The sequence below is a fragment of the Emys orbicularis genome (genome assembly GCF_028017835.1).
Source record: "Emys orbicularis isolate rEmyOrb1 chromosome 21 unlocalized genomic scaffold, rEmyOrb1.hap1 SUPER_21_unloc_2, whole genome shotgun sequence".
Taxonomy (NCBI): Eukaryota; Metazoa; Chordata; order Testudines; family Emydidae; genus Emys; species Emys orbicularis.
The window spans coordinates 432807-460040 of NW_027045156.1; the positions used below are offsets into that span (position 1 = coordinate 432807).

General features: G+C 62.2%; 3 protein-coding genes across 3 annotated transcripts; 2 read left to right on the top strand and 1 right to left on the bottom strand.

Annotated features, from left to right (window-relative positions):
• Positions 1-259: 259 nt before the first annotated feature.
• WAS (WASP actin nucleation promoting factor) lies at positions 260-6822 on the top strand. The gene is given in 13 exon segments (XM_065423088.1): positions 260-373; positions 1194-1334; positions 1690-1776; positions 2076-2172; positions 2295-2365; positions 2960-3180; positions 3351-3393; positions 4813-4966; positions 5305-5521; positions 5523-5574; positions 5576-5728; positions 6446-6551; positions 6654-6822. Coding segments are annotated over 13 exon segments (1512 nt in total). The 3' UTR covers positions 6710-6822.
• A 2062-nt stretch (positions 6823-8884) lies between these two features.
• On the top strand, positions 8885-16276 carry SUV39H1 (SUV39H1 histone lysine methyltransferase). The gene is made up of 6 exons (XM_065423077.1): positions 8885-8903; positions 10774-10919; positions 12170-12838; positions 13245-13391; positions 15817-15946; positions 16038-16276. Exons 1-6 carry the CDS (start codon positions 8885-8887, stop codon positions 16172-16174), a joined length of 1248 nt encoding a protein of 415 aa, XP_065279149.1. The 3' UTR covers positions 16175-16276.
• Positions 16277-16751: 475 nt separating this feature from the next.
• WDR13 (WD repeat domain 13) lies at positions 16752-23080 on the bottom strand. The gene is made up of 9 exons (XM_065423084.1): positions 23040-23080; positions 22480-22720; positions 22211-22320; positions 21573-21703; positions 20936-21243; positions 19214-19394; positions 18989-19130; positions 18614-18732; positions 16752-18187 (listed from the first exon to the last, which is right to left on the bottom strand). Exons 1-9 carry the CDS (start codon positions 23078-23080, stop codon positions 18003-18005), a joined length of 1458 nt encoding a protein of 485 aa, XP_065279156.1. The 3' UTR covers positions 16752-18002.
• Between the last annotated feature and the right edge of the window lie 4154 nt (positions 23081-27234).

Here is a 27234-nt window from a genome sequence, read left to right on the forward strand (position 1 = left end):
CTCGGAGAGGCAGGCCGGCCCCAACCGTCACCAGGTTTCCCCCCTGCCCCCCAGCTCTGCTGGTGCCCCTCACTCCCAGCCCTGGCTGGGGCCATTCGCAGAGCCCAACTTCCCCAGGCCCCGGGCGCTCAGCGTTGGTCGGTGGTTTTTTCTGCGCTTCCTGTTGAAAAAAGTCCCCGCAACGCGGAAGTTCCCTGGGGCGAGCTCAGGGAGGGGAGAGACCCCGAGAACCCGCTGGGGGCTGGAGCCAGGAGCCAGCATGAGCCGGGGGTCCAGGTCAGGGGCGCGAGGGCAGCAGGAGAACGTCCCCTCCCAGCTCCTCCGGGATCATGAAAACCAGCAGGTGTTTGAGCTCCTGGGCCGGAAATGCACGGTGAGGCATGAGGCCCAGAGGGTGCTGACACCAGGGGCTAGGGGTTGGGAGTGGGGGGCACCGGCAGAGCTGCGGGGGAACCCAGGGCTGCAGGTCAGGAGTTGGGGGGCACCGGCAGAGCTGGGGGTACCCCAGGGCTGGGCTAGCAGGGGGCTGCAGGTCAGGAGTGAGGGGCACCGGCAGAGTTGGGGAGCAGACTAGGACTGGGCTAACAGGGGGCTGCAGGTCGGGAATGAGAGGGACTGGCAGATCTGAGGGTGGGGAGCCCAGGGCTGCAGGTCGGGAGTGGGGGGCACCAGCCGGGCTGGGGACAGGGGAGCACTGGGCTAGCAGGGGGCTGCAGTGGAGCAGGGGCACCAGCAAAGCTTGGGGGAGCCCAGGGCTGGGATAGAAAGATGTGGGTTGGAAGTGGGGGGCACTGGAAGAGGTGGGGGGGGAGCCCAGGGCTGGGTGAGTAAGGGGTGCGGGTCGGGAGTGGGGGGCACCAGCAGAGGTGGGGGGGGGAGCACTGGGCTAGCAGGGGGCTGCGGGTCGGGAGTAAGGGGCACCTTCATTGCTGCATCCCTCCCCCTCCGCTCAGGAGGAAGTGGGGTGAGCGGTGCTGACGGGGGCTGTGAGGGGCCCGGCGCAGTGACGCTGGGGAGCCCGGAGCCTCAGCCAACATCGGAAACCAAGACAGGAACTGGTAGCCCCGGGGGGCCACGCTTAGGGCCGGACGAGCCCTCCCCCCGCGGCATTCTGTGCAGCTGTTCCCCAGCCGCCCCAGAGCTGGCTGCATCTTAGGGGCGATCTCTCTGTAACTCGGTTGTCTCTGTGCCAGACCCTGGCCACGTCGGTGGCCCAGCTGTACCTGGCCATGCCCCCCAACAGCCAGGTGTGGGGTAAGCAGGGCTGCGGGGTCCTGTGCCTGGTCAAGGACAACCCCCGGCGCTCCTACTTCATCCGCCTCTTCGATCTCAAGGTGAGACCCTGTCCTCCCCCCGGCGGCTCCCCATCCCTTCCCAGCACTGGCGAGAGAACCCAGGAGTCCTGGCTCCCAGCCCCCAACCCTCTGCTCTAACCACCAGACCCCACACCCCTCCCAGAGGCGGGGAGAGAACCCAGGAATCCAGGCTCCCAGCCCTCCCCGCTCTAACCACCAGCCCCCAGTCCCCGCCCAGAGCTGAGAGAGAACCCAGGAGTCCTGGCTCCCAGCCCCCCTGCTCTAACCACTAGACCCCACTCCCCTCCCAGAGTCGGGCAAAGAACCCAGGAGTCCTGGCTCCCAGCGCCCCCTGCTGGCGGGGTGCTAACCGGGGTTCCCCTTTCTCTTGCAGGAGAGGAGGCTCACATGGGAGCTGGAGCTCTCCAGCCAGCTGGTCTATTCTGCCGTCACCCCCTATTTCCACACCTTCCCTGGGGACGTGAGTATCTGCCCCAGAGGGGGACGGGGGGGGGGGGGGGTTTGATCAGTGGGGCGGGGCTGCCAGACATAGCCCTGCCCCCGGAGACAACAGTTCAGAGACAGGGGGGTGAAAAGAAGGAGAAAATTGAGGGCTACCAATAAGAAGTGAGGCTGGAAACCCGGATGCCTGGGTTCTCTCCTGGCTCTGGGAGGGGAGTGGGGTCTAGTGGTTAGAGCAGGGGGCTGGGATCCAGGACTCCTGGGTTCTCTCCCAGCTCTGGGCCCCCCCAGGACCAGCGAGGTGCCTTTTGCTTTCAGGAATGCCAGGCCGGGCTGAACTTTGCGGACGAGGCTGAGGCCCGCGACTTCTATGCGCTGGTGGAGGAGAAGGTCCAGAAGCGACAGCAGCGGATGGGTACGTGGAGGGGTAGGGAGCCGGCCAGTGCCCCCTAGAGGGGACAGGCCCTGTGCCCCGTTCCCCGGCCCCCTGAGCCAGCCCGTGCCAGGGTCACAGTGCATGTTCTCCTCTTTCCTCAGAGAAACGGCAGCTCCCCCCGCCACCTCCCCCGGTCAATGAAGGTGAGTCCCCCTCTATCCCACTGTCCTTTGCAATGGGGGGGAGGGGCAGGTTAGGGGTAGACCCCCCCACCAAGCTCTCCCACTGGGGGTGGGGGGGCTGGTGACATGGGTCTAACCCCGGCTCTTTTTGCCTCCTTTAGAGCGACGGGCGACGACGCTGCCCCGATCCCCAATGCCCGGGGGAGACATGAATGGTAAGTGCTTTGGAGGTGGGGGGCTTGAAAGGGTTAATTCAGCCCCCCACCCCTCCGCCCCATGACGCCCCCCAGCATCCGGCCCTGACTGCCAGGGGAGAGCGCCCCCTGCACCACTCCCTGCCCCACGGTGCCCCCCAGCACCCGGCCCTGACTGCCAGGGGAGAGCGCCCCCTGCTGAGCCCCCTGCCCCACGGCACCCCCGCAGTGCCCGGCCCTAACTGCCAGGGGAGAGCGCCCCCAGCGCCCGGCCCTGACTGCCAGGGGAGAGCAACCCCTGCCTCACTCCCTGCCCCACGGCGTCCCCCAGCGCCCGGCCCCAACTGCCAGGGCAGAGCACCCCCTGCCCAGCCCCCCACCCCGCTCCCCACAGCACAGCGCCCCCCAGCGCCCAGCCCTGACTGCCAGGGGAGAGCACCCCCTGCCCAGCCCCCCACCCTGCTCCCCACAGCCCCATCTCTCTCTCCCGCAGGTCCCAGCAAACAGCCGAATTCCCCCTCCGGCTCCTTGAACCTGGTGACGATGGATATCCAGAACCCGGACATCACCTCGTCCCGGTACCGGGGGCTGCCGGTGCCCACGGCCACTGAGAAGAAGAAGGGCAAGAAAAAGATCTCCAAGGCCGACATCGGCGCCCCAAGCGGATTCAAGTGAGAGCTGGCATCAGGGGGGCCAGGAATGGGGCGCGGGGCCTGGCCCCTCTAGGGGGTGCTGGCTCCTGTCTGGCCCCAGGGCGGGGGGCTGGCTGGCTCGGGGGGGCGGGAATGGGGCACGGGACCTGGCCCCCTCTAGAGCTGGCTAATCTTTGTTCTCCTTCCAGGCATGTCACCCACGTCGGATGGGACCCCAACACCGGCTTTGACGTATGTAGCTTCAGAGACAGGGGCATGGTGGGGGTCTGACCCTGGGGTCCCAGGGATCAGAAGGGCTGGGAAGGGGGCCAAGGATAGGCCGTGGGGTAAAGTTTCGGCATTAGCCATGTCTGTGTACAGTGGGGAGGGCGGGTTTCACTCTGCTTGTGGCTACCAGGCGTGATGCGGGGTGTGACCGGGCTTCAGTTGGTGTGCGTGGCTGTTTCCCGGCTGCCCCGCCCCAGAGGTGGCTGCATCTTAGCATCCGGTGAGCCATCCCTATGCAGCGTTATGTGTGGCGGTTCCCCCGCTGCCCCGCACCAGAAGTAGCTGCATCTCAGTGCCCCATGGAGCATTATGGGGGCAAATTTGGGGTTTGCTTGAGCCAGGACTGCCCAAGATACCGCCTCCCTGTGGCCCTCCGTCCCCCCAGCTTTTTCCAAACTCATCTTGTTCTCCCAACGCACATTTGCCCTCCCCTGGGGTCAGATCCTGGCTCCGAGCTCCCCCCGCCCCGCCCGCCCAAGCTGCTCGGGGAGTTGACAGCGTGGCCGTTATTGGCGGTGAGGTTGGTGCGTGCCCACAGGAAAGGGGCAAGTCGCAGCCAGCCAGAGGCGCTGCTGGATGGCACAAGGGGCAGGGCGCGGTCCTAGCCCCAGGATGTTTTTCGGACTCCAGACAGTGTGTTTTCTCCTTGGGGCTCAACTGGGAATTAACACCGGGCCTGTGGCATGCCGCAGTTGGCGGCTAGGTGATCTGGCCTGCAAAATCGATTGCCAGGTTCTCCCGGGACTGTCCCTTTTTTGCTGCAGCTTGTCGGGAAGTCTGGCCGAGGCAGCCAGTGTCACGGGCTCTGGACGGCATGGGGTTTTTCCCCGGCCCTCAAAGGCAGCGGCCCAATAATTTGGGCATGAGACTCTGCAAGAGGATGCGTCACATGACACTGATCTCAGCCACTTCTGAATGCAGCCACTTCTGGGGTGGAACGGCTGGGAACAGCCCCATATAACGCCACATGGGGAAGGCTCGCCTGGCGCTGAGATGCAGCCAGCTCTGGAGCGGGGTGGCTGGGAACAGCCCCATATAACGCGACATGGGGAAGGCTTGCCTGGTGCTGAGATGCAGCCAGCTCTGGGGTGGGGCAGCTGACATCACCTCCCAGTCGGATCCCTCCAGGAACATCTCCCAGCCGCTTGCTCTGCCCAGTGGGTTAGGGTTTTAGGCGGTCAGTATTAGGGGGTCCCCCGAGGCTGCTGGGGGGGGCTAATTTAAGGCATGATCCATAAAACCCCCATCCCTGGATTTCAGGGGTTGAAGCTTTGTGCTCTGTCCATCTGGGTACCTGCAGCTGGGGGCGGGGAGTGGGGGCTTGAACTTGGGGGGTGTTCGCCCGGGGATTGAGCCACCTTCCTCCATCCGTCTCTCTCCTAGGTGAATAACCTGGACCCCGACCTGAAGACGCTCTTCTCACAGGCCGGGATCAGCGAGGCGCAGCTGACTGACGCCGAGACCTCCAAACTCATCTACGATTTCATCGAAGGCCAGGGCGGGCTGGAGGCTGTGAAGGAGGAGCTGAGACGCCAGGGTGAGCTCTCTCTGTGCGGCGTTATGTGCGGCTGTTCCCCAGCCGCCCTGCCCCAGAGGTGGCTGCATCTCAGCGCTGGGCGAGCCATCCCTGTGCGGCGTTATGTGCGGCTTTTCCCCAGCTCCCCATCCCCAGAGGTGGCTGCATCTCAGCGCTGGGTGAGCCGTCCCTGTGCGGCGTTATGTGCGGCTGTTCCCCAGCTGCCCTGCCCCAGAGGCAGCTGCATCTCAGTCCCGAGCAAGCCGCCCCATGTGGCGCTTTGGGATCCGCAGGGAACGGGGCGGGGGAAGAGCCTCGTTACAGGCTGGGCTTTAATTGCAGTTCATTTCTCCCCACAGGTCCAGCACCTCCTCCGCCCCCCATGACCCGGTCTGGGCCCCTCCCTCCCCCACCCCCTGCCTCAGCGAGGGGCAGGTCTGGCCCATTGCCCCCCATCCCAGGCGGCCCCCCACCCCCCTCATCTATGCCAAATAGGGGGCCCGTTCCCTCCCAGCCTCCCAGGGGCCATCTGCCCCCCCCTCGTGGGCCCCCTCCCCCTGCCTCCCGGTCTGGTCCGCCCCCCCCCTCCGCCTGCTGCTGGGGCAGCCCCCCCACCCCCTCCTCCCCCACCCGCCCCCTCCGCCCCCAGTCTCTTCAGGGCCTTGTCCCCCTCCCCCACTTCCTTCAGGGGGGGTCAGCTCTCCAGGGGGCCAGCCTGCTCCCCCTGCAAAGGGTCGTGGGGCCCTGCTGGACCAGATCCGCCAAGGCATACAGCTCAACAAGGTGAGCTGTGGGGCAGATAGGGGGCAGGGAGGGGGGTGAGGATGAGGGAGATGGGGGGAAGGGAGGAGGGGAGATGAGGGCTGAGTGGGGGGGCAGGGATGGAGGAAGTGGGGGGAAGGGAGGGGGACAGGGTGGCTGGGGTGGGTGGGGAAGGGGGCGATGGAGGGCTAGGGGAGTTGGGGGCAGGTGTGAGATATGGAGGGGGTGAGAGAGGGGAGCAGGGATGGGGAGGGGGCGGCTGGCTGGGTGGGGCTGTGAGGGGGGAGTTAGAGCTGGCTTTGGGTGTGAGGGTGGGGGAAATGGGCTCTGGCGATGCCAGGAGGGTGGGTGGGTGGGTGCAGGGGGGGTCTGTGATGGGGGCTCTGGTTGTACCAAGGGGGTGGGTGGGTGCAGGGGGTCTGTGATGGGGGCCCTGGCGGTGCCAGGGGGGTGGGTGGGTCTGTGATGGGGGCCCTGGCGGTGCCAGGGGGGTGGGTGGGTGCAGGGGGGTCTGTGATGGGGGCCCTGGTGGTACCAAGGGGGTGGGTGGGTGCAGGGGGTCTGTGATGGGGGCCCTGGCGGTGCCAGGGGGGTGGGTGGGTCTGTGATGGGGGCCCTGGCGGTGCCAGGGGGGTGGGTGGGTGCAGGGGGGTCTGTGATGAGGGCCCTGGTGGTGCCAGGGGGTAGGTGGGTGCAGGGGATGGGTGCTGCAGGCCCTGACCCCTCCCTGCATTGCAGACCCCCGAGATGCTGGACTCCCCGCCGCCCGCTCAGAGCTCAGAGGGCTTGGTGGGGGCGCTCATGCATGTCATGCAGAAGCGGAGCAAAGTGATCCACTCCTCGGGTGAGTGGCCCCATCCCGCCTCGGCGGCGGGGGGTGGGTGCCGTGCCCCTCCTCCCCCACCCCCTGCCCCCTCCGCCACTCACCCTCCTCTTCCTCCCGCAGACGAAGGCGAGGACAACGGCGGGGACGAGGAGGACGATGACGAATGGGACGACTGAGCTCCGTCCCCAGCAAGAAAAGCTCCCCCCCTTGTGCACTGGGCGCTGTGCCCCACTCCCCTGGGTGATCCCCCAGCCCACCTGGCCCCTTAGCAATAAAGACAGCTCTCCGCTTGACATGCTGCCCCATCTTTTACCCAGAATTCCCCTCCCCAAGCCCCCAGCTTCCCCTATCTGCCCCCATCACCCCCTCAAAACCCAGGGCTTGGCAATACCCTGGTCTCCACTGACCTCTTTGGCATCAGAAACAATCCGATCTCCTTCCAACTTGGCTCCATGCTTTGATCTCAGCCCGATTGAAAAAACAAGCCAAGTTGGAACCAAGCTGGCGATGTGGGGCTCAAGAGCCCAGCACGGATCATCAGCGCAGATTTTGGGGTGGATTAAAACCCATTGGTTTGGGTCAATGTCTGAGTGACAGGACTAGAAGCCAGAGCGCTTGATCTGAGGCCGTGTCTACGCCACGTGTTGTGGTGGCACAGCTAGAGAAGATTTAGTGTAGACACTTTCAGCGGCAATGGAAGGGGTCTGTAGTTGATCCATCTTGCCGGTAGCTAAGTCGGCGGAAGAATTCTTAGTTGTGTCTATACCTGTGTGTTAGGTCGGCTTGACGATGGTGCCCTGGGGGGTGAATTTTGCACACCCCGAGCGCCATAGCTAGGTTGATCTCAATTTTGAGCATAGACCGGAGCAGCCACTCTAGACTAATGTCTTGTTATAATGGCGTCGTCGTCACCCGCAATATAGAACTTGCTCGTGAGTTACGGCTTATTCATCTCAAGGCTTGGCAGAAACTGATTTTTATTTGTTTTTTGATCATTTCGACGGAGCAGAGTTTGACTTTTATTTTTCAATCATTTTGACGGCTCGTATCACTGTTTATTTCGAAGGTGGGAAATGATGCGGGTGCGGGGGGTCAGGGACTAATTATTTCATGAGGTTGAGTTCAAAAAGCGAAAGCTTTAAAACACAAAGTCTCTTCAAGATGGACGAAGTCAATAGCCTCAAACTCAGACATGGTCTCAAGTAGCCAGTCAAAGCGATTGTTACTCCTTTGATCTTTATTAAACAACTCTATCAACTGTTTCTCCAGTCGCTTTCATGGCAGCGATCCCAACACACGGGGGATTTGCTCTGGGGCACAGAATTGGGGAATGGGGCCTTTCCTCTCTAGGTGTACCAGGCCTTGCATCCCACCCCAATAAAACCAGCTGGGAGGCCAGGGAGCGTGACCCCCCCCAATCAGTCCTTGCCTTTCCCGCGTCAGTAAAACAACTCAGAGTGCCAACCCAGGATCCAAACCCTTGGACCCCCAATTTCCAAGGGGGCTTTTGTGTTTTGTCATTGGCGTCTGAATTTCACACCCCTTCCCCTGGTCTTGTCATTGGTACCTAGGTGACACCAACCCTCCGTGCCTTGTCATTGATATCTAGGTGACGCCAACCCTACAGGCCTTGACGTTGGCACCGGGGTGATGCCAACCTGCCCCACCCAGCATTGACATTGGAGCCTGGGTGACGCTAACCCTCCAGGCCTTGGCATTGGCACCTGGGTGACGCCATCCCCCTCCCTGCAGCATTGACGTTGGTGCCTGGGTGATGCCAACCCTCCTGGCCTTGACATTGGCGCCTGGGTGACGCCACCCTGTCCCGTGGCCTTGCCGTTAGTGCCAGGCAGTGACTCTGGTGCCAGAGCAAGGGGATCAGGGCAAACCAGGGGTGCTCATTGATGGGAGGGCAGAATCATGGGGGGGAGGGGCTACATGTTGTTTTAGGCTGAGGTGTCATTTTACGGATAGGGTGAGGGTCCTTTGCCGTCCCCTTCACCCAGTACGGCGCCAGAAAAGCCCCTCAACTAAGCCACCAGGCGGCTTGTGGGGCAGACTGGGCTGAAACGGGTTAATTAGGTGCCTTGTGAGCCATTTCCGCGACTCTTGCGGTCGCACGGCGGCGCGCAGCACTCTGGGAGATGCAAATGACGCCCGTGGCCGACGCCCCCAGCGCCAATTGGCTGGCGGGGCGCGTCAATCAGGCCGGGGCGCCCAATGGGAACGGCCGCGGCGGGGAGTGGCGGGGCACGTCGCTCTCCCCCCACCCCTCTGGCCACGCCCCCTGGGAGGAAAAGTTTCGGGCGGCCCCAGTGGCTGGAGGGGAAAAAAAAAAAAAAAAAAAAAAGATGGCGGAAAATTTAAAAGGTGAGCGAGGGAAGCCGGCGCGCGCGGAGCGTGGCGCGAGGCCGGGCTGGGCGCGCGGCGGGAGAGGCGTCCGGGGGGGAGGGGGCGGCGGCTTCTATGTGGAGCGGCGCGAGCGCGGAGCTAGTTCCCCCCCCCCCCCCCCCCCCGGCCTCCTTCTTTCCCGGCGCGCGAGGCGGCAGCAGAAGCGACCGTTAAGGAAGGAGGGGGCCGGTTGAGAGCGCGCGAGTGGAACATTCAGGGGGCTGCCCTCGCGCGCAGGGCGGGAGACGGGGCTGGGCGGAGTGGGGGGGAGGGGCGCTGCCCCCGCTGGGGGGGGAGGGGCGCACGTGACCCTAAGGGTGCCCCCACCCCACTAGCACAGAGCACCTCCCCTTTGTAGGCTGGCATTGACCCCCCCCGTACGCCCACGCCAACCCCCTGACACAGGATGACCCCCCCCATATGCTCATGCCAACCCCCTGACGCAGGGTGACCCCCCCCCCCGGACACTCATGCCAACCCCCCGGAAGCTCACGCCAACCCACCTGACGTGGGGTGAACCCCCCGTACACCCACGCCCACCCTCTGACGTAGGGTGAACCCCCTGGACGCTTACGCCAACCCCCTGACACAGGGTGATCCCCCCATATGCTCATGCCAACCCCCTGACGCAGGGTGACCCTCCCCGGACACTCACGCCAACCCTCCGGAAGCTCACGCCAACCCACCTGACGTGGGGTGAACCCCCCGTACACCCACGCCCACCCTCTGACGTAGGGTGAACCCCCGGACGCTTACGCCAACCCCCCGACACAGGGTGACCCCCCCATATGCTCATGCCAACCCCCCGATGCAGGGTGACCCCCCGGATGCTCACGCCAACCCACCCAACGTGGGGTGACCTGCCCCAGACGCTTACGCCAACCCCCTGACATGGGGTGACCCCCCCCCTTATGCCCACAATGACCCCCTGACATGGGGGTGACCCCCGTACGCCCAACCCAAGCGCCCGATGCTGGGTGACCCCCCCATACGCTCACGCCAACCCCCTGTATGTGGGGTGAACCCCCTGTATGCTCACGCCAACCCCCTGACACAGGGTGAACCCCCCATACGCTCATGCCAACCCCCCAACGCAGGGTGACCCCCCGGATGCTCGCACCAACCCCCTGGACATTCACGCCAACCCCCCGGACGTGGGGTGACCTCCCCCGTATGCTCACGCCAATCCCCTGACATGGGGTGACCCTTCCTGTAAGCTCACACCAAGCCCCTGATGTGGGGTGACCCCCCCCGGACACACACACCAAGCCCTCGATGCAGGGTGACCCCTTCCCGGACGCTCACGGCAATCCTCCCTAGACATGGTGACCTCTCCCTGTACGCTCATGCTAACCACGTGCTCATGACAACCTCTGGATGAGGGGCAACTCTCGGACAAGGGGTGAGCCACTCCCCATGCGCGTGCTCGGGCTGACCTCCTCTCCCCGGTAGGCTCACCAGTCCCCCGATGTGGTGACTCCCCCCCCCCCCCCCCGTACCCTTTGGTGAAACCCTCAATGCAGTGTGACCCCCCCAGACACTCAGGCCAATCTCCCTGATGCAAGGGGACCCCCTCTAAGTCACGCAGCCCCCCAACACGCCCTGCTATCCTCCTGCTGACGCCCTGACACGGTGACCCCCCCCACAGCTGTGACCCCTGGTCGCCCCCTTGCACTTTGGCCCTTTCCGATGTCACAGCTCTGCTGGTGCCCCTCGCTCCGGACCTGCAGCCCGCGCTAGCCGAGCCCTGGGCTCCCCCCATACACAGTGATTCCCCCCCTTCCCTGGGGTCCCTCCCCTCCCTGCCCGGCCGGTGCCAGCCCCCTAACGCTGCCCCGTGTGCCCGCAGGCTGTGCTGTGTGCTGCAAGTCCTCATGGTCCCAGCTGCAGGACCTGTGCCGGCTGGAGAGGGTTCGCTGCCCCTCGCTAGGCATCACCCGCAGGAACCTCAGCCACTTCGAGGTGGAGTTCCTGTGCGACTACAAGAGAGTGCGGGTGAGTGTGCCAGCCTGCGATCCCTCCCGGGATTCCCCCCCCCCGCAGCTGGGAAACCCCCACGTCCAGTACCCCTTCGGCCTGGGTCCCCCCTGCAGCCCAGAAACCCCTGCCTCCAATTCCCCCCCGCAGCCCGGACCCCCCTGCCTCCAATTCCCCCCCACCTCCAATTCCCCCCCTGCAGCCCAGAAACCCCTGCCTCCAATTCCCCCCTGCAGCCCCAAAACCCCTGCCTCCAATTCCCCCCCGCAGCCCAGACCCCCCTGCCTCCAATTCCCCCCCACCTCCAATCCCCCCCCTGCAGCCGAGAAACCCCTGCCTCCAATTCCCCCCTGCAGCCCAAAACCCCCTGCCTCCAATTCCCCCCCGCAGCCCGGACCCCCCTGCCTCCAATTCCCCCCCCACCTCCAATTCCCCCCCTGCAGCCCAGAAACCCCCGTCTCCAATTCCCCCACGCAGCCCAGAAACCCCTGCCTCCAATTCCCCCACGCAGCCCGGACCCCCCTGCCTCCAATTCCCCCCAACCTCCAATTCCCCCCCTGCAGCCCCAAAACCCCTGCCTCCAATTACCCCCGCAGCCTGGATCCCATTCCCCCTTGCAGCTCAGATTCCCCCCCACCTGTAGTCCAGATCCCCCTGCCTCCAATTCCCCACCTGCAGCCCAGATCCCTCCCCCCCCCCTGCCCTCCAATTTCTCCCCCCCAGCCAGGATCCCCCCTGCCCCCGCCCCCAATTTCTCATACAGCCCCAATCTCTTCTCCCTGGTGCCCCCCATCCTGGTCCCCTCTGCCTGGCACCCCCCTCCCCACCAGTGCTCTAACCTGATCTCCTCCCCAAGCACCCTTCTCCTCACACCAGGCCCCCTCTGCCTGGCACCCCCAAACACATGACTCCGCCCAAGACTGATTCTGCCTGTGTAGGGATACCCTGCTCCACACCTGCCTCCCCCGGGTGGGCTCAGAAACGGGGCCTGGGGCATAAACAACCGGGCAGAGGAGTGTGGTTGGTACAGGAGTGGGGATGACCCAGTGAAAGCCATCCAGGACTCCTGGGTTCTATCCCTGGCTCTAGTGGTTAGAGCAGGGGGGGCTGGGAGCCAGGACTCCTTGGTTCTCTTCCTGGCTCTGAGAGGAGGTCTAGTGGGTCACAGAGGGGATGGGGCGGGGAGCTGTCTGGGAGCCCGGACTCCTGGGTCCCATCTCTGGGAGGGGGCGTGGCTACGCCCGCTGACGAGCAGGTTCTGGTGGCAGGAGGAGGAGTTCTACCTGGTGAAGTGGCGCGGCTACCCGGAGTCGGAGAACACCTGGGAGCCGCGGAAGAACCTGCGCTGCGTGGGCCTGCTGAAGCAGTTCCACAAGGACCTGGAGCAGGCCTGGATCCGGCGGGACGGCAAGCCCAAGAAAAACGCCCGCTGGCTGGACCAGGGTGTGGCGAACTACGTGGTGCAGAAAGCCAAGCAGCGGCGGGCCCTGTGGCGCTGGGAGCGCCAGCTGAACGCCAAGCGCAACCACAAGGGGCGCATCGTGGTGGAGAACGAGGTGGATCTCGACGGGCCGCCCCGGGACTTCGTCTACATCAACGAGTACAAGGTGGGCGAGGGCATCTCCCTCACCCAGGTGGCGGTGGGCTGCGAGTGCCGCGACTGCCTGGCGGAGGCGGCCGGCGGCTGCTGCTGCCCCGGCGCCTCCCGTCACAAGTTCGCCTACAACGAGCTGGGCCAGGTGCGCATCCGGGCGGGGCTGCCCATCTACGAGTGCAACGCCCGCTGCTGCTGCGGGGCCGAGTGCTCCAACCGTGTGGTGCAGCGGGGCATCCGCTACGATCTGTGCATCTTCCGGACCGCCAACGGGCGCGGCTGGGGCGTGCGCACCCTGGAGAAGATCCGCAAGAACAGCTTCGTCATGGAGTATGTGGGAGAGGTACGGAGCGCCAGGCGGCCACCTCTAGGGCGGGGCAGCTGGGGAACAGCCACACACAGTGTCATATGGGGATGGCTCACCTGGCGCTGAGATGCAGCCACCTCTGCTGCACATAATGTCATGGGGGGGGCCTCGCCTGACGCTGAGATGCAGCCACCTCTGGGGCGGAGCAGCTGAGGAACAGCTGCACATAACGTCACAGGGCGGGGGGCTCACCTGGCATGGAAATGCAGCCACTGCTGGGGCGGGACAGCCGGGGGACAGCAGCCGCATGTCTGCCGCACGGGGATGCTTCCCTAGTGCTGAGATACAGCCACCTCTGGGGCGGGGCGGCTGGGCAACAGCCACACAGAGTCCCCCAGTGCTGTGCTCCCGGCATGACCCCATCCCATCCCGTCCCCCCCAGATCATCACATCAGAAGAGGCGGAGCGACGAGGGCAGATCTACGACCGCCAGGGTGCTACCTACCTCTTTGATCTGGACTACGTGGAGGATGTTTACACAGTGGACGCTGCCTACTACGGCAACATCTCACACTTCGTAAATCACAGCGTGAGTGGGGGCGCGTGGGGGAGCCCATGGGGAACGGTGGGGCTGGGGGAAGCCTGGGTGTGGACAAAAATCAGTGATTGAAAAACAAACAAAAAACATACCTCTCCCCCCGATTTTTTTTAATGTAAATTAAATAGGCGTTTTTTTTTTTTCTTAGAAGAAAAAATGATTTAAAACAAAGTTTGAAACGTTGACAACGTATGTAAAGGCCCCCACTTTATGAGAATCTATGGACATCATTTAAATCACATTCACTAGACAGCCGGGCATGTGTGCTGTGGAGGGGTGGAAGAAAGCTGAAGCGGTGAACTGGTGGAAATCGCTGGCTCGGCTCACGTATTTTGTAGGGAGAATATTTGCTTCAGTTCAGTTTATTCACCGAGCTCAGTTCAATGGCCAGTCCATTGCAAGTTAAGAAACCGATCAGGAGCTGGCAAAGCAGGAACGCTTGGTTTCCTCTTCCAGTCTCTAAATAAAAACTCGGTGGGAGAGGACGAGATCTACTAGATCTAAAATCCTGAAGGACCTGGAGACTAGAAACAATCAGTTTAAATTCACTAATTACCCTGAACGCTCCATTTGTTTACTAAATCCATTTTAAATGCAAACCACGTTTTGATATTCCTATTTTCTTCTGTATCCAGCACATTCAAGGTAGTTTTATCAAACTGATTAAAAATACCTGTTTCGTTTTCAGTACAAAACATGGTTTGATAAACTACTTTTTTCTTCTTCTGCCTCCAGTGCATTTTAAGGGCATTTTATTGAACTGATTAGAAATAATTAAATAAATAAATAATTAACTAAAAATAACACTCTGGTTACCTTCTCCAGACCTGAAGAAGCTCTCTGTGGAGCTTGAAAACTTGTCCCTCCCTCCAACAGAAGTTGGTCCAGTAAAAGATATTTACCTCACCCACCTTGTCCAACTAAAAACAACTTAGTTTTAAGCGCAAACATTTGTAGATAAACTACTTTTTTCTTCTTCTACACCCCGCATGTTGAAGGGAGGTTTTATTTAATGAATGAAAAATAATTCAGTCAGTTTTCAATGCAAAACCATGTTTTTATAAACATCATTTTTGTTCTTATGCATCAAGCACATTTGAAGGTAGTTTTCATGGAATTAACAGTAGCTCAGTTTTAAATGCAAACCCTGTTTTGATAATCTCTACTTTTGTTTTTCCATACGCATCCTGCACATTTTATGGTCGTTTTATTGAACGAATTAAAGCAAGACAATTTAAAATCTTTTTGTGCATTTTTCATTAGTTTCCATCCAAATTAAACTTCAACAAACCATGAGTTGAAACCCCACCCCCCAAAAAAAAACCTGAATAAGAAATGTCATTCACCAAATTCTAACATAATAAAAAAGTAAAATTTAAGAATCCAAATAAATATATAACATATATTATATAATTCATCTTAATACATTGCATTAGTGTAATATTAACATTCACAAATTACACTAATATAATGTATTAAGATTAATGAATGATGATATAAGTAGGCTTGGCAGAATTCATTTTTTATAATTTTGATGGACAAATTTGATGTTTATTTTTAATAATTTTTTCCTGATTTAAATATTCACAGTTGCTGGACATTGTGTGTGAGAGAGAGATGGGGGGTTAGACAATAGGGTAGGTCAGGCGATCATTATATAATGACAGTAGATGCTGAGATTCAAAAAGTTAAAATTTTATAGCTGTTAGAACACCACATGTCAAGATAGTCAAAGTCAATATCCTTCAAGCCGCATTTTTCTTACTTTGCCTAGCCCTCAATTTCGATCACGTTTGTGGGTGTGCGGTGAAACTGATGTTTACCGACACTGACCAACAAAAATCAAATCCTTCCAAGCGGAGATCTAGGCTGTATGTTAATATGATAATATAATTCATTAATATTAATACATCATATTATCCTACCTATGGGTATTTCTAAATGACAATATAATGTATTAATATTAATTCTATTTGAATCGGATCGTTCATTAATAAATTATAACGTAATTGCTTAAATAAATGTGTGTAAATGTAGCGTGTCCTGAGGGTTAGTGAAAAGAAGGGCCAGGTTTGGGGCAAAGGCGACATTTAGTTGCCAGTTACCATGTTTTAACGGTTGCCAACCAACGAGCCTCGGCTTTTCCCTAGGGAGAGAATTGAAAAGGACCGACGCAAAAGGGGGTTGAAAATCCGGGGTCCCTGCTTGCCAATTCAAAGTGGTGATTTAAATTGCTTCAGTTTCAGTTGCTCCACCCTGGGGGGTGGGTCCCTGGAGAAGGGCTGGGCAAGGGGCAGAGAGGAGGGAGCTGGTGGCACCTGGCGAGGGAAGGGGTATTTGGGCATGTGGGTGAGGGGTGCAGGGCTATGGCAGCTTTGTCTGGCCCCACTCACCTGCCCCCTCCCCCCCGGCGCAGTGCGACCCCAACCTGCAGGTGTACAACGTGTTCATAGACAACCTGGATGAGCGGCTGCCGCGCATCGCCCTCTTCGCCACGCGGCACATCCGGGCCGGGGAGGAGCTCACTTTCGACTACAACATGCAGGGTGAGTGCCCGCCGGGGGGGGCCTGGCCCCACTGCTTGGGGGGGCCCTGGGGTGGGATCCTCCCCCTGATGCCTTCTCTCCTCCCCCACAGTGGACCCGGTGGATGCAGAGAGCACACGGATGGACTCCAACCTGGGCCGGGCCGGTGGCCTGGCCGGCTCCCCCAAGAAGCGGGTGCGGATCGAGTGTAAGTGCGGGGCCGAGTCCTGCCGAAAGTACCTCTTCTAGCCCCTGCGTGCCCTGCCGGGGGTCTGGGACCCACGGCCGCCACCGTGCAGGGCTCTGGGGGGCCCATGCCCACCCTTCCCCCATTGGACTTACCTCACCTGCCCGCTTCCCCCCTCCCGTCAAGGGGGGGTTTATAGGAACAGCTGTCATGGATTTTAATCAGTTGGTTCCCAGGCCGGAGCCGGAGCCGTCCTGGCTCTGCCACGGCCCTGTAAAGACCCTGTCTACTGTGTATCGAGCGCCACGGCCTCCTGTGGGAAGCTGCCGGTTTGGGGGGGATCCAGGAATTTTCAACTTGAAGCCGCACTTGACCCTGCGTCCCTATGCAACCGGCAAAGCAGCGGGGGGGGGTGTTTTTAAACTGATTTGGGGCATTTTGTAAAAGGACTTTTTCTACCAGGTATTTTTGATTGGGGGGGAGGGGAGGGGAGGGGAGGGAGCTGGGCTGGGGGGCAGCGGGGCTGATGTCTGCGATCAAGGCAATTAGATGGTTTGATTCTGCAACTGGTGGTGGTATCTGGTTCTTTTGGCTCGCAGGAACAGTGCCCCATGGTTATAATGGCTGGAGAACGGGGTCCAGTGGGGAGGGGGGGGGCCGCTCTTCCCCAGCACTGAGGGGTGCTAGTGCAGAGAAAAGATTATTTGGATTTAACTAACTCAGATGGAGGAGTTTGCTTCACTTCCTGTCCTAAACTGGCCGACAGTTTTGCTGTGTGGCTGTTCCCCAGAGGTTGTTGCATTTTCAGTGCTGGGCAAGCTGCCCCATGATGCGTTATACACAGCTGTTCCCTAGCTGTCCCGCCCCAGAGGTGGTTGCATCTCAGTGCTGGGCAAACTGTCCTTTTATACTCTCACATTTGGGATTGGTCCAAACCCCAGATGTTATTTGTATGGAAGGTGAGGGTTAAATGGGCCCGTTGGCCCTAGTTCCACAGGCCGCAGATATGTCCAGCCCTGGCCCTCCCTCCCATGCTGGCATCAGCACGGGAGCCCTTCTCCAGCACCGCTGGCACAAGGCAGGGACCTCAGCTGCCTGAATCCACCCCTGTGAGAACCAGGCCTCCTGGGGGCTGTGGGGTATTGAGTCGGGGGGCTGGGGACAGCAGAAGGCAGCAGGCACCAAGGCAGAGGAGGGAGCCCCTAGTAACACTTGGCCTCTGCTAGCGCTTTCCAGCAGCAGCTCTCAGGTCCTGTCAGTATCGTTCACCCTCTTATACTGATGGGGAAACTGAGGCACAGGGACTTTGGCCCAGCCATGGAACCCAGGCGTCCTGCTATCTAGGCCGGAGGCTCTGCGGCCGCTGTGACCCAAAGGGACATGCCAGCAGCGTACCCCTGGGGAGCGAGGGCAGCCCGAGGGAACAGACTCCGAGAGGCTGCCTCTGCCTGCGTGTACCACGGCTATGGCTGGGGGGGGGCCCGCGCACAGAGGCCCCCCCGGGGATCTGGGCAGAGCCAGCAGCATCAAGCAGGGCTGTAGGTCAACCTGCCCACACATGGCAGCAATGGCGGCCTGCCCCCCCAGGGGAAATAATGTAACCCCTTACCAGCAGGGGGGCCAGCAGCTCTGGGACCTGCCCCAGTCCCACCAGCAGCCTGAGGCCCCCCCCCCGGCCAGAGCCAGCAAGAGAACCCAGGCGTCCTGGCTCGCAGGAGGGAGGGAGGAAGCGGGCGAAGCACAGGGGGGCCCCACCCCAAGGGAGAAGACACGACGCGGGGGGGCAAGGACCACAAAGGGTTACATGGGGTCAGAGGGCACCCAGGCCCCTCAGCCGCCAGGGTTAGGGAGCCCGGCTCTGGGGGGAGCGGGGTGGTGGGTCCGGGGCCCCTATTTCTGCTCGCGGCGCCAGACAATGACCATGCCCTTGGCGTCGCTGGAGGCCAGCAGGCTCTCGTCGCAGTTGAAGCTGACGCCCAGCACGGCGGCGCTGTGCCCCTGCAGCTTGTTCACGATGGCCCGGCTGGCGCGCTCCACGTCGAAGAAGTAGACACACATGTCCTCGCTGCCTGTCACTGCAAGGGGGCGGAGTCAGGAACCCGAGGGGCAGAGTTGGCGGGGCCCCAGCCCTGAGAACCCCAGGGTGGGGCAGGGCCTTGGCAGGTAGATCTCTTTAGGGGTGGAGTCAAGGGTGGGGCCTGTGCCACCAAGCCCTCTCGGGGCGGAGCCTGGCTCAGGAACCTGGGGGGCGGAGCCAGGGGCACAAAGCCACCTGGGGGGTGGAGCCTGCCCCAGAAACCCCCTGGAGGAGCAGAGCCAGGGGTTCTGGGGGTCAGAACCGAGGGGATTGATTTCCTCCAGAGGATTCTGGGAGGGAGCTGAGCGGCAAGCTTGAGAAACCGTGGGCTGACTCCCACGCCCCAGGGGATTGTGGGGGCTGAGGGGACGGGGACCCAGCAGAGGGGGCTGCCCCATGGGCCCCTCTGGGGGGCGGCTCTTACCCACGCACGCCCCCTGGCGGAAGGACATGAGGGGGCAGAAGATGCTGCGCACGGGGTGGGAGTCCTGCTGGATCTGGAAACTCCTCTTCAGCTGCAGGGTCCCCTCGTTGTCCACCACCCTGTGGGCAAAGCAGGCGTGAGCTGGGGCGGGCCCCCCAACTGAGCCTCCCTGCCCCACCCACGGGTACCCAGCCCTGACTGCCAGGGAAAGCACCCCCTGCCCTCCCCATGGCACCCAGCTCTGCCTGCCAGGGGAGAGCATTCCCACCCTGCCCCACAGCATGCCCTGACTGCCAGGAGAGAGCACCCCCCCACTGCCCCAAGGGACCTCCCGGCGCCTGGCCCTGCCCCACGGCACCCCCCAGACCCCCTCACCGGTAGAGGAGCAGCTTGTTGAGGCAGGCGTTGATGAGCAGCGAGGGGTCGCGGGCCTCCCGGCTGACCCAGGAGCGGGCTGAGATGCTGGTGATGGAGCTGCCCTCCTGCACCACCAGCCGCTTGGCCTTGGTCAGCTTCCCTGTGGGGCGGGGGCAGAGGCGGCGGTTAGGGCAGGGGGGTGGGGGGAGCCCAGCCCCCCCGCCCGCCCCGGGGGCGGCTCACCCGTGGCCATGTCGAAGAGGAAGGAGAAGACGCTGCCGCGGTCGTCGCCGGCCCAGAGCAGGCGGCCGGGGGCGTCGAAGGAGAGCGCCAGCACCCGGCCCGTCAGCTTGCTCGACCCGCCCTTCACCTTCTTCCCCGTCGAGATGTTCACCACGTGCAGGTTGTGCTTCCCGTTCCCCACCTGCGGGGGGAGCCTCCGAGCCGTCAGCCCCCTGCCCCCCCGCAGGGACCCCCGGCCCCATCCCATGGGGAGGGGCTGATGGGCCACAAGACGCTGCAGAGCAGCTTGGCGTCTTCGGGGTCGGGTTGGGGGCTGGGCGGGTTAGGGGGGCAGGCCGAGGGGCAGGCGGGTTAGGGGGCAGGCGGGCGCTCACCACGGTGAAGTGGTTGTTCATGGGCTGGAAGACGCAGCAGAGCAGCTCGGCGCCGTCGGGGTCAGGTTGGGGGGCAGGGCAGAGGGCTGGGGGGTGGGTTGGGGGGCGGGTTAGGGGGCAGGTTAGCGCTCACCACGGTGAGGTTGTTGTTCATGGGCTGGAAGACGCAGCAGAGCAGCTCGGCGCCGTCGGGGTCGGGTTGGGGGCCGGGGGGCGGGCTGGGGGGTGGGTTAGGGGGCAGGTTGGGGGCTCACCACGGTGAGGTTGTTGTTCATGGGCTGGAAGACGCAGCAGAGCAGCTCGGCGCCGTTGGGGTCGGGTTGGGGGCCGGGGCAGAGGGCTGGGGGGCGGGTTGGGGGCTCACCACGGTGAGGTTGTTGTTCATGGGCTGGAAGTCACAGCAGAGCAGCTCGGCGCCATCGGGGTCGGGTTGGGGGCCGGGGCAGAGGGCTGGGGGGCAGGTTAGGGGGCAGGTTGGGGGCTCACCACGGTGAGGTTGTTGTTCATGGGCTGGAAGATGCAGCAGAGCAGCTCGGCGCCGTCGGGGTCGGGCTGGGGGCCGGGGCAGAGGGCTGGGGGGCGGGTTGGGGGCTCACCACGGTGAGGTGGTTGTTCATGGGCTGGAAGACGCAGCAGAGCAGCTCGGCGCTGTCGGGGTCGGGTTGGGGGCTGGGGGGCGGGCTGGGGGGTGGGTTGGGGGGCGGGTTAGGGGGCAGGTTGGGCGCTCACCACGGTGAGGTTGTTGTTCATGGGCTGGATGACGCAGCAGAGCAGCTCGGCGCCGTCGGGGTCGGGCTGGGGGCCGGGGCAGAGGGCTGGGGGGGCGGGTTAGGGGGCAGGCGGGCGCTCACCACGGTGAGGTTGTTGTTCATGGGCTGGAAGACGCAGCAGAGCAGCTCGGCGCCGTCGGGGTCGGGTTGGGGGGCAGGGCAGAGGGCTGGGGGGCGGGTTAGGGAGCAGGCGGGCGCTCACCACGGTGAGGAGGTTGTTCATGGGCTGGAAGACGCAGCAGAGCAGCTCGGCGCCGTCGGGGTCGGGTTGGGGGCCGGGGCAGAGGGCTGGGGGGCGGGCTGGGGGGCAGGCTGGGGGGCAGGCGCTCACCACGGTGAGGTGGTTGTTCATGGGCTGGAAGACGCAGCAGAGCAGCTCGGCGCCGTCGGGGCCGGGGCAGAGGGCTGGGGGGCAGGTTAGGGGGCAGGTTGGGGGCTCACCACGGTGAGGTTGTTGTTCATGGGCTGGAAGACGCAGCAGAGCAGCTCGGCGCTGTCGGGGTCGGGTTGGGGGCCGGGGCAGAGGGCTGGGGGGTGGGTTAGGGGGCGGGTTGGGGGGCAGGCGGGCGGGCGCTCACCACAGTGAGGTTGTTGTTCATGGGCTGGAAGACGCAGCAGAGCAGCTCGGCGCCGTCGGGGTCGGGGATCTGCCGGATGCACTTGCCCTCGCCAGCGGCCCAGATGCGCATGGTGGCGTCCAGCGAGGTGGAGACCAGCACGTCGTTGGACAGGGACCAGGCGAAGTCGGAGACGCCGCGGCTGTGGCCCCGCAGCACCCGCAGCACGGCGGGCGGGGCGGGCGCCAGCTGGCACACCGAGATGGTGCCATCCAGCGAGCAGCAGGCCAGCAGGTGCTTGTCGTCATTGGCAAACTGCACCTTGGGCACTGGGGAGGCAGGGGGTGTGAGGGGGGGTGGGGGGCCATCGCCCCCTCCCACAGGGCCCTGCCCCCCTTTGAATTTAACCCCTGCCCCCCCCAGGGAGCATGCCCCCCCTTCCGGTGTCTCCACCCCCTCTGCCCCACACAGGCTGTCCTCTAGGCCCCGCTCTCCACACCACAGCCGCCCCCCAATCGGGCACCTGTCCTGGCCACATGCCATGACCCAGTGTCCCCCACTTCCAGTCCCCTCCCACTCCATGGGCTGGTCCCCCGTCTCGCTCCGAGGGGACCCCTGCCCTGAAGGGGGTGTGGGTAGCAGCCCCCCCACCCCTCACCGGCCTCGTCGACGTGCTGGTCGAAGACGTGGTACATGCCGGCGAAGGCATAGTTCTCGCTCAGCGTCGTGTCCCCGGCCATGGCCCGGCTGGCCTCCGCCACCGACGTGGGCACTACGCTGCCGGGAGGTCTGGGGGGGGGGGGGGGTGGGGTGTCAGAACCGGCCACTGAGAACCCAGGAGTCCTGGCTCCCGGCCCGCCCCCAACCCCATGCTCTAACCACTACACCAGGGGTGGGCAAACTACAGCCCGGGGGACGCATCCTGCACTCCAGATGTTTTAATCCAGCCCTCGAGCTCCCTCCGGGGAGCAGGGTCCGGGGCTCGCCCCGCTCGGGCGTCCCGGCCGAGGAGCGGGGTCTGGGGCTGGTCCGTGCAGCTCCTGGAAGCAGCGGCACATCCCTCCTCCGGCTCCTATGCGTAGGGGCAGCCAGGGGGCTCTGCCACCGGCTGGGAGCAGAGCCCAGGTCCAGGGCCGCGGTGCCACCTGGCTGGGCAGTGCTGCCGGGGTTTGCAGAAGCCGGGCAGCGTCACGGCAGATTCTGGGGGTTGTCATGCCAGAGCCCCGGAGAGATATGGGGGTGCAGGCGCGGGCACCGCCCCCAGAGTACCCCCATCCCGGGCGCCCCCTCACTCACCGCTCGTCGTACGCCGCACGGTTCATCTGCGCCTGCAGCTGGTAGGAGCCGCGGCTGACGGAGCGGCGATGGCCACGGGCCCCCAACGCCCGGGCATCATCCTCAAAGTCCTAGGGGAAGATGGACAGGTCACCCGGATGACATGCCTCAGAAGTGGCTGCATCTCAGCATGGGCGAGCCACCCCCGTGCGGTGTTATATGCAGCTGTTCCCCAGCTGCCCCACCCCAGAGGTGGCTGCATCTTAGCGCTGGGTGAGCCACCCCCGTACCTCCATGCGGTCCAGCGTGGTGCGGCTGCTGCGGACGATGCTGTTGCTGTAGGCGCGGAAGCTGCTCTGCTCAGAGAGGGGCCCGTAGCGCTGCGCCAGGAGCTGGGCGCGCAGCCGCAGGTACAGCTTGCGGGCGCCGGGGTCGTGCCCGGCCTTGGCGTTCTCCCGCAGCAGCTGGCTGCGCCGCCGGATGTACTGGGTGCGGAACTGCGGGAAGCTGGGCGTGCGGTAGGCGTTGTACCTGCGTGAGAGAGCCCCCCTGTGACCCCCAGCCCGGCACTGCCCAGGGGAGAGCCCCCCTGTAACCCCCAGCCCGGCACCGCCCAGGGGAGAGCCCCCTGCCCAGCCCCCCTGTGATCCCCCCCGGCCCGGCACCCCCCAGGGGAGAGCCCCCGGCCCGGCACCCCTGTGACCCCCTCCAGCCCCCCTGTGACCCCGCCCAGCCCGGCGCCCCCCAGGGAAGAGCCCCCTGCCCATCCCGGTGCCCCCCAGGGAAGAGCCTCCCTGTGACCCCCAGCCCAGTGCCCCCCAGGGGAGAGCCCGCCCGGCCCCCGCCTCACCTCGCGTCGACAGCCAGCACTTGTTGCCACACTGCGGCCATGCCAGTCCCGGCCGGCGCCTCGGGGGAGCTGGCCAGGGGGAGCCTGGGGGGGCAAAGGGGGGCACAGAGTCAGCGGGGGGGGGCTGGCCAGGGGGAGCCTGGGGGGGCAAAGGGGGGCACAGAGCCAACCCTGGGGCTCCCCCAGCCCCGGCACAGAGGGGGCAGGGGGCCCGTCACCCCCCTCCCTGCCCCCTCGGGGTCCCAGCCCCCCCTTCCCCTGCAGCCGGGGGGGGTGCAGGGGCCAGGAGGGACCCCCCGGAGGGGTTATTATGGGATGGGGGTGGGGGGCAGGAGTATGATGGGTTGGCTCAGGTTGTTGCTAGGGCGGGGGAGGCGAGGCAGGGAGAGCAGCGGGGGGGGGGGGGGGCTGCTCATGGTAGATTGAGGTGCAGCCCCCCCCGCCCCGCCCCCAGCACGGATCGCGTCGCACCCCAGGGCGGGGGGGCCCTGCTGCGAGCCCCCCCCATTGCAATCCGGGGGAGGGGCCGCTGCGATGCAAACCCGCGGGGGGGGTTGGTACCTGGGGCGGGTCCCGGCCTCAATCCCGGGGCCGGCAGCGGCTGGGGGCGGATGCGGCCACGGAGCCCGCCCCGCCCCGCAGCCGCATGCGCCTGGGTGTGTGTAGGGCGGGGGGGGGATTATCAACCAATAGTGCAGCGGTCCCCTCCCCCTGCACCCAGGCACCAGCCCCCCCGTGCACCAACCCCCCCCCCCCTGCAACCAGCCCCCACCTCCCCCCCTGCACCCAGGCACCAGCCCCCCGCACCCCATGCAACCAGGCCCCCACCCACCCCCAGACAGCAGCCCCACATGCACCCAGCCCCCCACCCGCCATCTCCCCTGCAACCAGCCCCCCTCTACACCCCGGGCACCAGCCCCCCAGGGCGCTGAAGCAATGTCCCAGCCCCTGGCGAAAGACAATATTTGCAAACACCTGGCTGGAGCAGGACCGGGGCCTGGGCTGCTACCAGAGCAACCTGCAAAGCAGCGGAGCTGCCCGGCCTTGGAAGAGCCGGGCTGATGGCCAGCAGCCGGGCCCGGCACAAAGCCTGCCCCACCAGCTTGAGTTCCTCCTTTGACGGGTGGGGGTAACCGGTTTGGTGGAGGGGGGGAACGCGGGGACAGATCACCCCACATCGGGGAGACCAGAAGAGAGACGGAGAAGCGAAGTCAGGAAAGCAACTGAAATCCTGCTCGGTGGATGAGATTTCCCAAGGGGCCGCCTATCCCAAAGTCTCCGTTACTGAGGGACCATCTACACCTCAGTAGAACTTGGGATGAATGATGTACCCCAATAGTTGGGTGCTAATATTTTCACTGCACCGTTCAATTGATTAACCAGCCGTTGGGATATTGCAGATGATGGACTAGATGTATTTTATGACTTGCAAACCCCACTTTGTACTTTGGGATGCTTGAAGCATTATACCCAGATGTACAGAAACGCTTTCCGTAACCTGGGAAGATCGTTTTAAACATTAGCTCGAAAAAACATTTTTATACCTGGACTTGGATGTTAGGAAAAACTGTTTCACTAGGAGGGTGGTGAAGCACTGGAATGGGTTCCCTAGGGAGGTGGTGGAATCTCCATCCTTAGAGGTTTTTAAGGCCCGGCTTGACAAAGCCCTGGCTGGGATGATTTAGTTGGGGATTGGTCCTGCCTTGAGCAGGGGCTTGGATTAGATACCTCCTGAGATCCCTCCCAACCCTGATATTCTATGATTCAGCCAGGCTTTGGACCAGGGCTGTCAACCGATGGGAAAAAAAAATTGCAGTGAATCGCGAGATTTAAAAAACAACAACAACAAAAAACACAGTGGCACTCCATCGCGGGTTTAATTTCACTATTAAACAAGGATTGAATCCCAATTTCACTTCAGGTCGAAGTACGAAGGGGCACACATGATTTGTATGTTTGGCCCAGAAATACCTTGCGACCCTGGCTACAACCGTGCCAGGCAAACACCTGTTCTCTCTCTTTCAGGTACCAGTGTAAATAAGAAGCGGGCAGCATGATCGCCCGGAAGTGTAAACACACTAGTTCATCTGAGTGATTGGCTGAATGAGAAGTAGGACTGAGTAGACTTGCAAGCGCTAAAGTTTTAGATTGCTTTGGTTTTGAGCGCAATTATGTAACTTTTTTTTTTTTTTTTTTTTTTAAACACTTGTAAGGTGCACCTGCAGGATAAAGAGATTGCCCTATAGCACTGGGCTGAGGTGAACTGAAAAATATTATTTCTCTTGTTTATCTTTTTTACAGTGCAACTACATGTAATCAAAAGTACTGCTGCAAAGCGAACCTTGTAAACTTTGTATTCTGCGTTGTAATTGAAATAGAGTTGAAAATCTGGAAAAACATCACCAAATATTGATCATCAATGGAAATTGGTGTTCTGGTATTAACAGTGCGATTAAAAGTGTGATTAATCGCCACTGTTTTTTTAATCTAGTTAATTTGTTTTGTGTTAATCACTTGCCGTCAACCGCAATTAATTGACAGCTCTGCTTTTGACATGTCCCACATGACAGTCTGATAAGTAAGCTGGAGAAATGCGGGCTTGGCAGAACTACCATTAGGCGGATACAGAATTGGTTAAATAATCACAAACAAAGTGTAACAGTTCATGGACTGATGTCGGATTGGAAGGAGGTCTCAAGTGAGGATCCGCAGGGATCTGTCCTGGATCCGGTGGTGTTCTACATCTTTATTAAGTACCTGGAGGTAGGTATACAGAGCAGACTGATCCAATTTACAGATGGCACAAAGCGAGGGGGGGGGTTGCCAACACTTTGGAGGACAGAGCTACAATTCAGAGGGATCTTGATAAACTGGAGAACTCGGCTGTAGCCAACAAAATGAAATTCAGTGAAGACGGGCTACACTTTGGGAAGAAAAACCAAGTGCACCAGTACAGAACGGGGGAGAACTAGCTGGGCAGAAGCGCTGCTGGGAAGGAGCTGGGAGTTGTGGTGGATCACAACCTCGACATGAGTCAGCAATGAGATGCTGTTGCAAAAAAAAAAAAAAAAAGCACGTACAATTTTTGGTTGCATTAACAGAGGCGTGGCTGCAGGTCCCAGGAGGTGACAGGACGGCTCTGCTCGGCCCAGGCTAGGCCGCAGCTGGAGGACGGTGTCCAGTTTTGGTCACCAATGCACAGAAAGGATGTGGAGACACTGGGTAGGATCCAGAGGCGAGCGACAAAGCCGATCAAAGGGGTGAGACACCAGCCACGTGAGCAAAGGCTGCAGGAAGTGGGAACGCTCAGTTTGGAAAAGAGATTAAGGGGGGACATGCGAGCGCTCTTCGACTACTCCAAAGGCTGCCATAGAAAAGATGGCAACAGGTGGTTCTCTCTTGCCCCAGAGGGCAGGACGAGAGGCCGTGGGTTCAAACTACAGCACAGCAGACTGAGATTAAATCTCAGGGAAAACTTCTGGCCGGGAAGAGCAGGAGGACGATGGAACCGAGGCCTCGGGAGGTCGTGGAAGCTCCTTCGAGGAAGGTTTCGAGCGGAGGCTGGAGCCATCTGTCTTGGATAGTTTAAATCCTGCGGCGTGGTCGGGGGTCAGACTAGGTGCCCCTGGCGGTCCCTTCTCACCCCACGGGTCGAGGAGCCTATGATCCCCCATCTCATGCACAGCCCCCACTGCACCCTAAATACCATCCCCCCACCCCAATGCACAGCCATATCGCCATCCCCCCGCCCCATTGCACCTCGGTAGCTTTTGGGTTCTGCATGAAAAATCCCCTGCACAATTCCAGGGGATCCACTTGCACTGCAGCAGTGGTAGGGCTCTTACCCTGGGGTCTCCCCCCGGCTCGGGGGGGGGGTCTGGTGGTTAGAGCGGGGCGGGGGGGGGGCTAGGAGCCAGGACTCCTGGGTTCTCAAGGCGGAGGGGGGCCCGCAGGTTCTCGGGGGGGAGGGGGGAGCCAGGACTCCTGGGTTCTCGGGGGGGGGGAAAGGGAGGGGAGCCAGGACTCCTGGGTTCTCGGGGGGGGGGGAGGGAGGGGAGCCAGGACTCCTGGGTTCTCGGGGGGGGGGGGGCAGAGGGAGAGGGGAGCCAGGACTCCTGGGTTCTCAACAGGGAGGGGGGGCCCTCAGGACACCTGGGTTCTCGGGGGGGGGGGGAAGAGGGGAGCCAGGACTCCT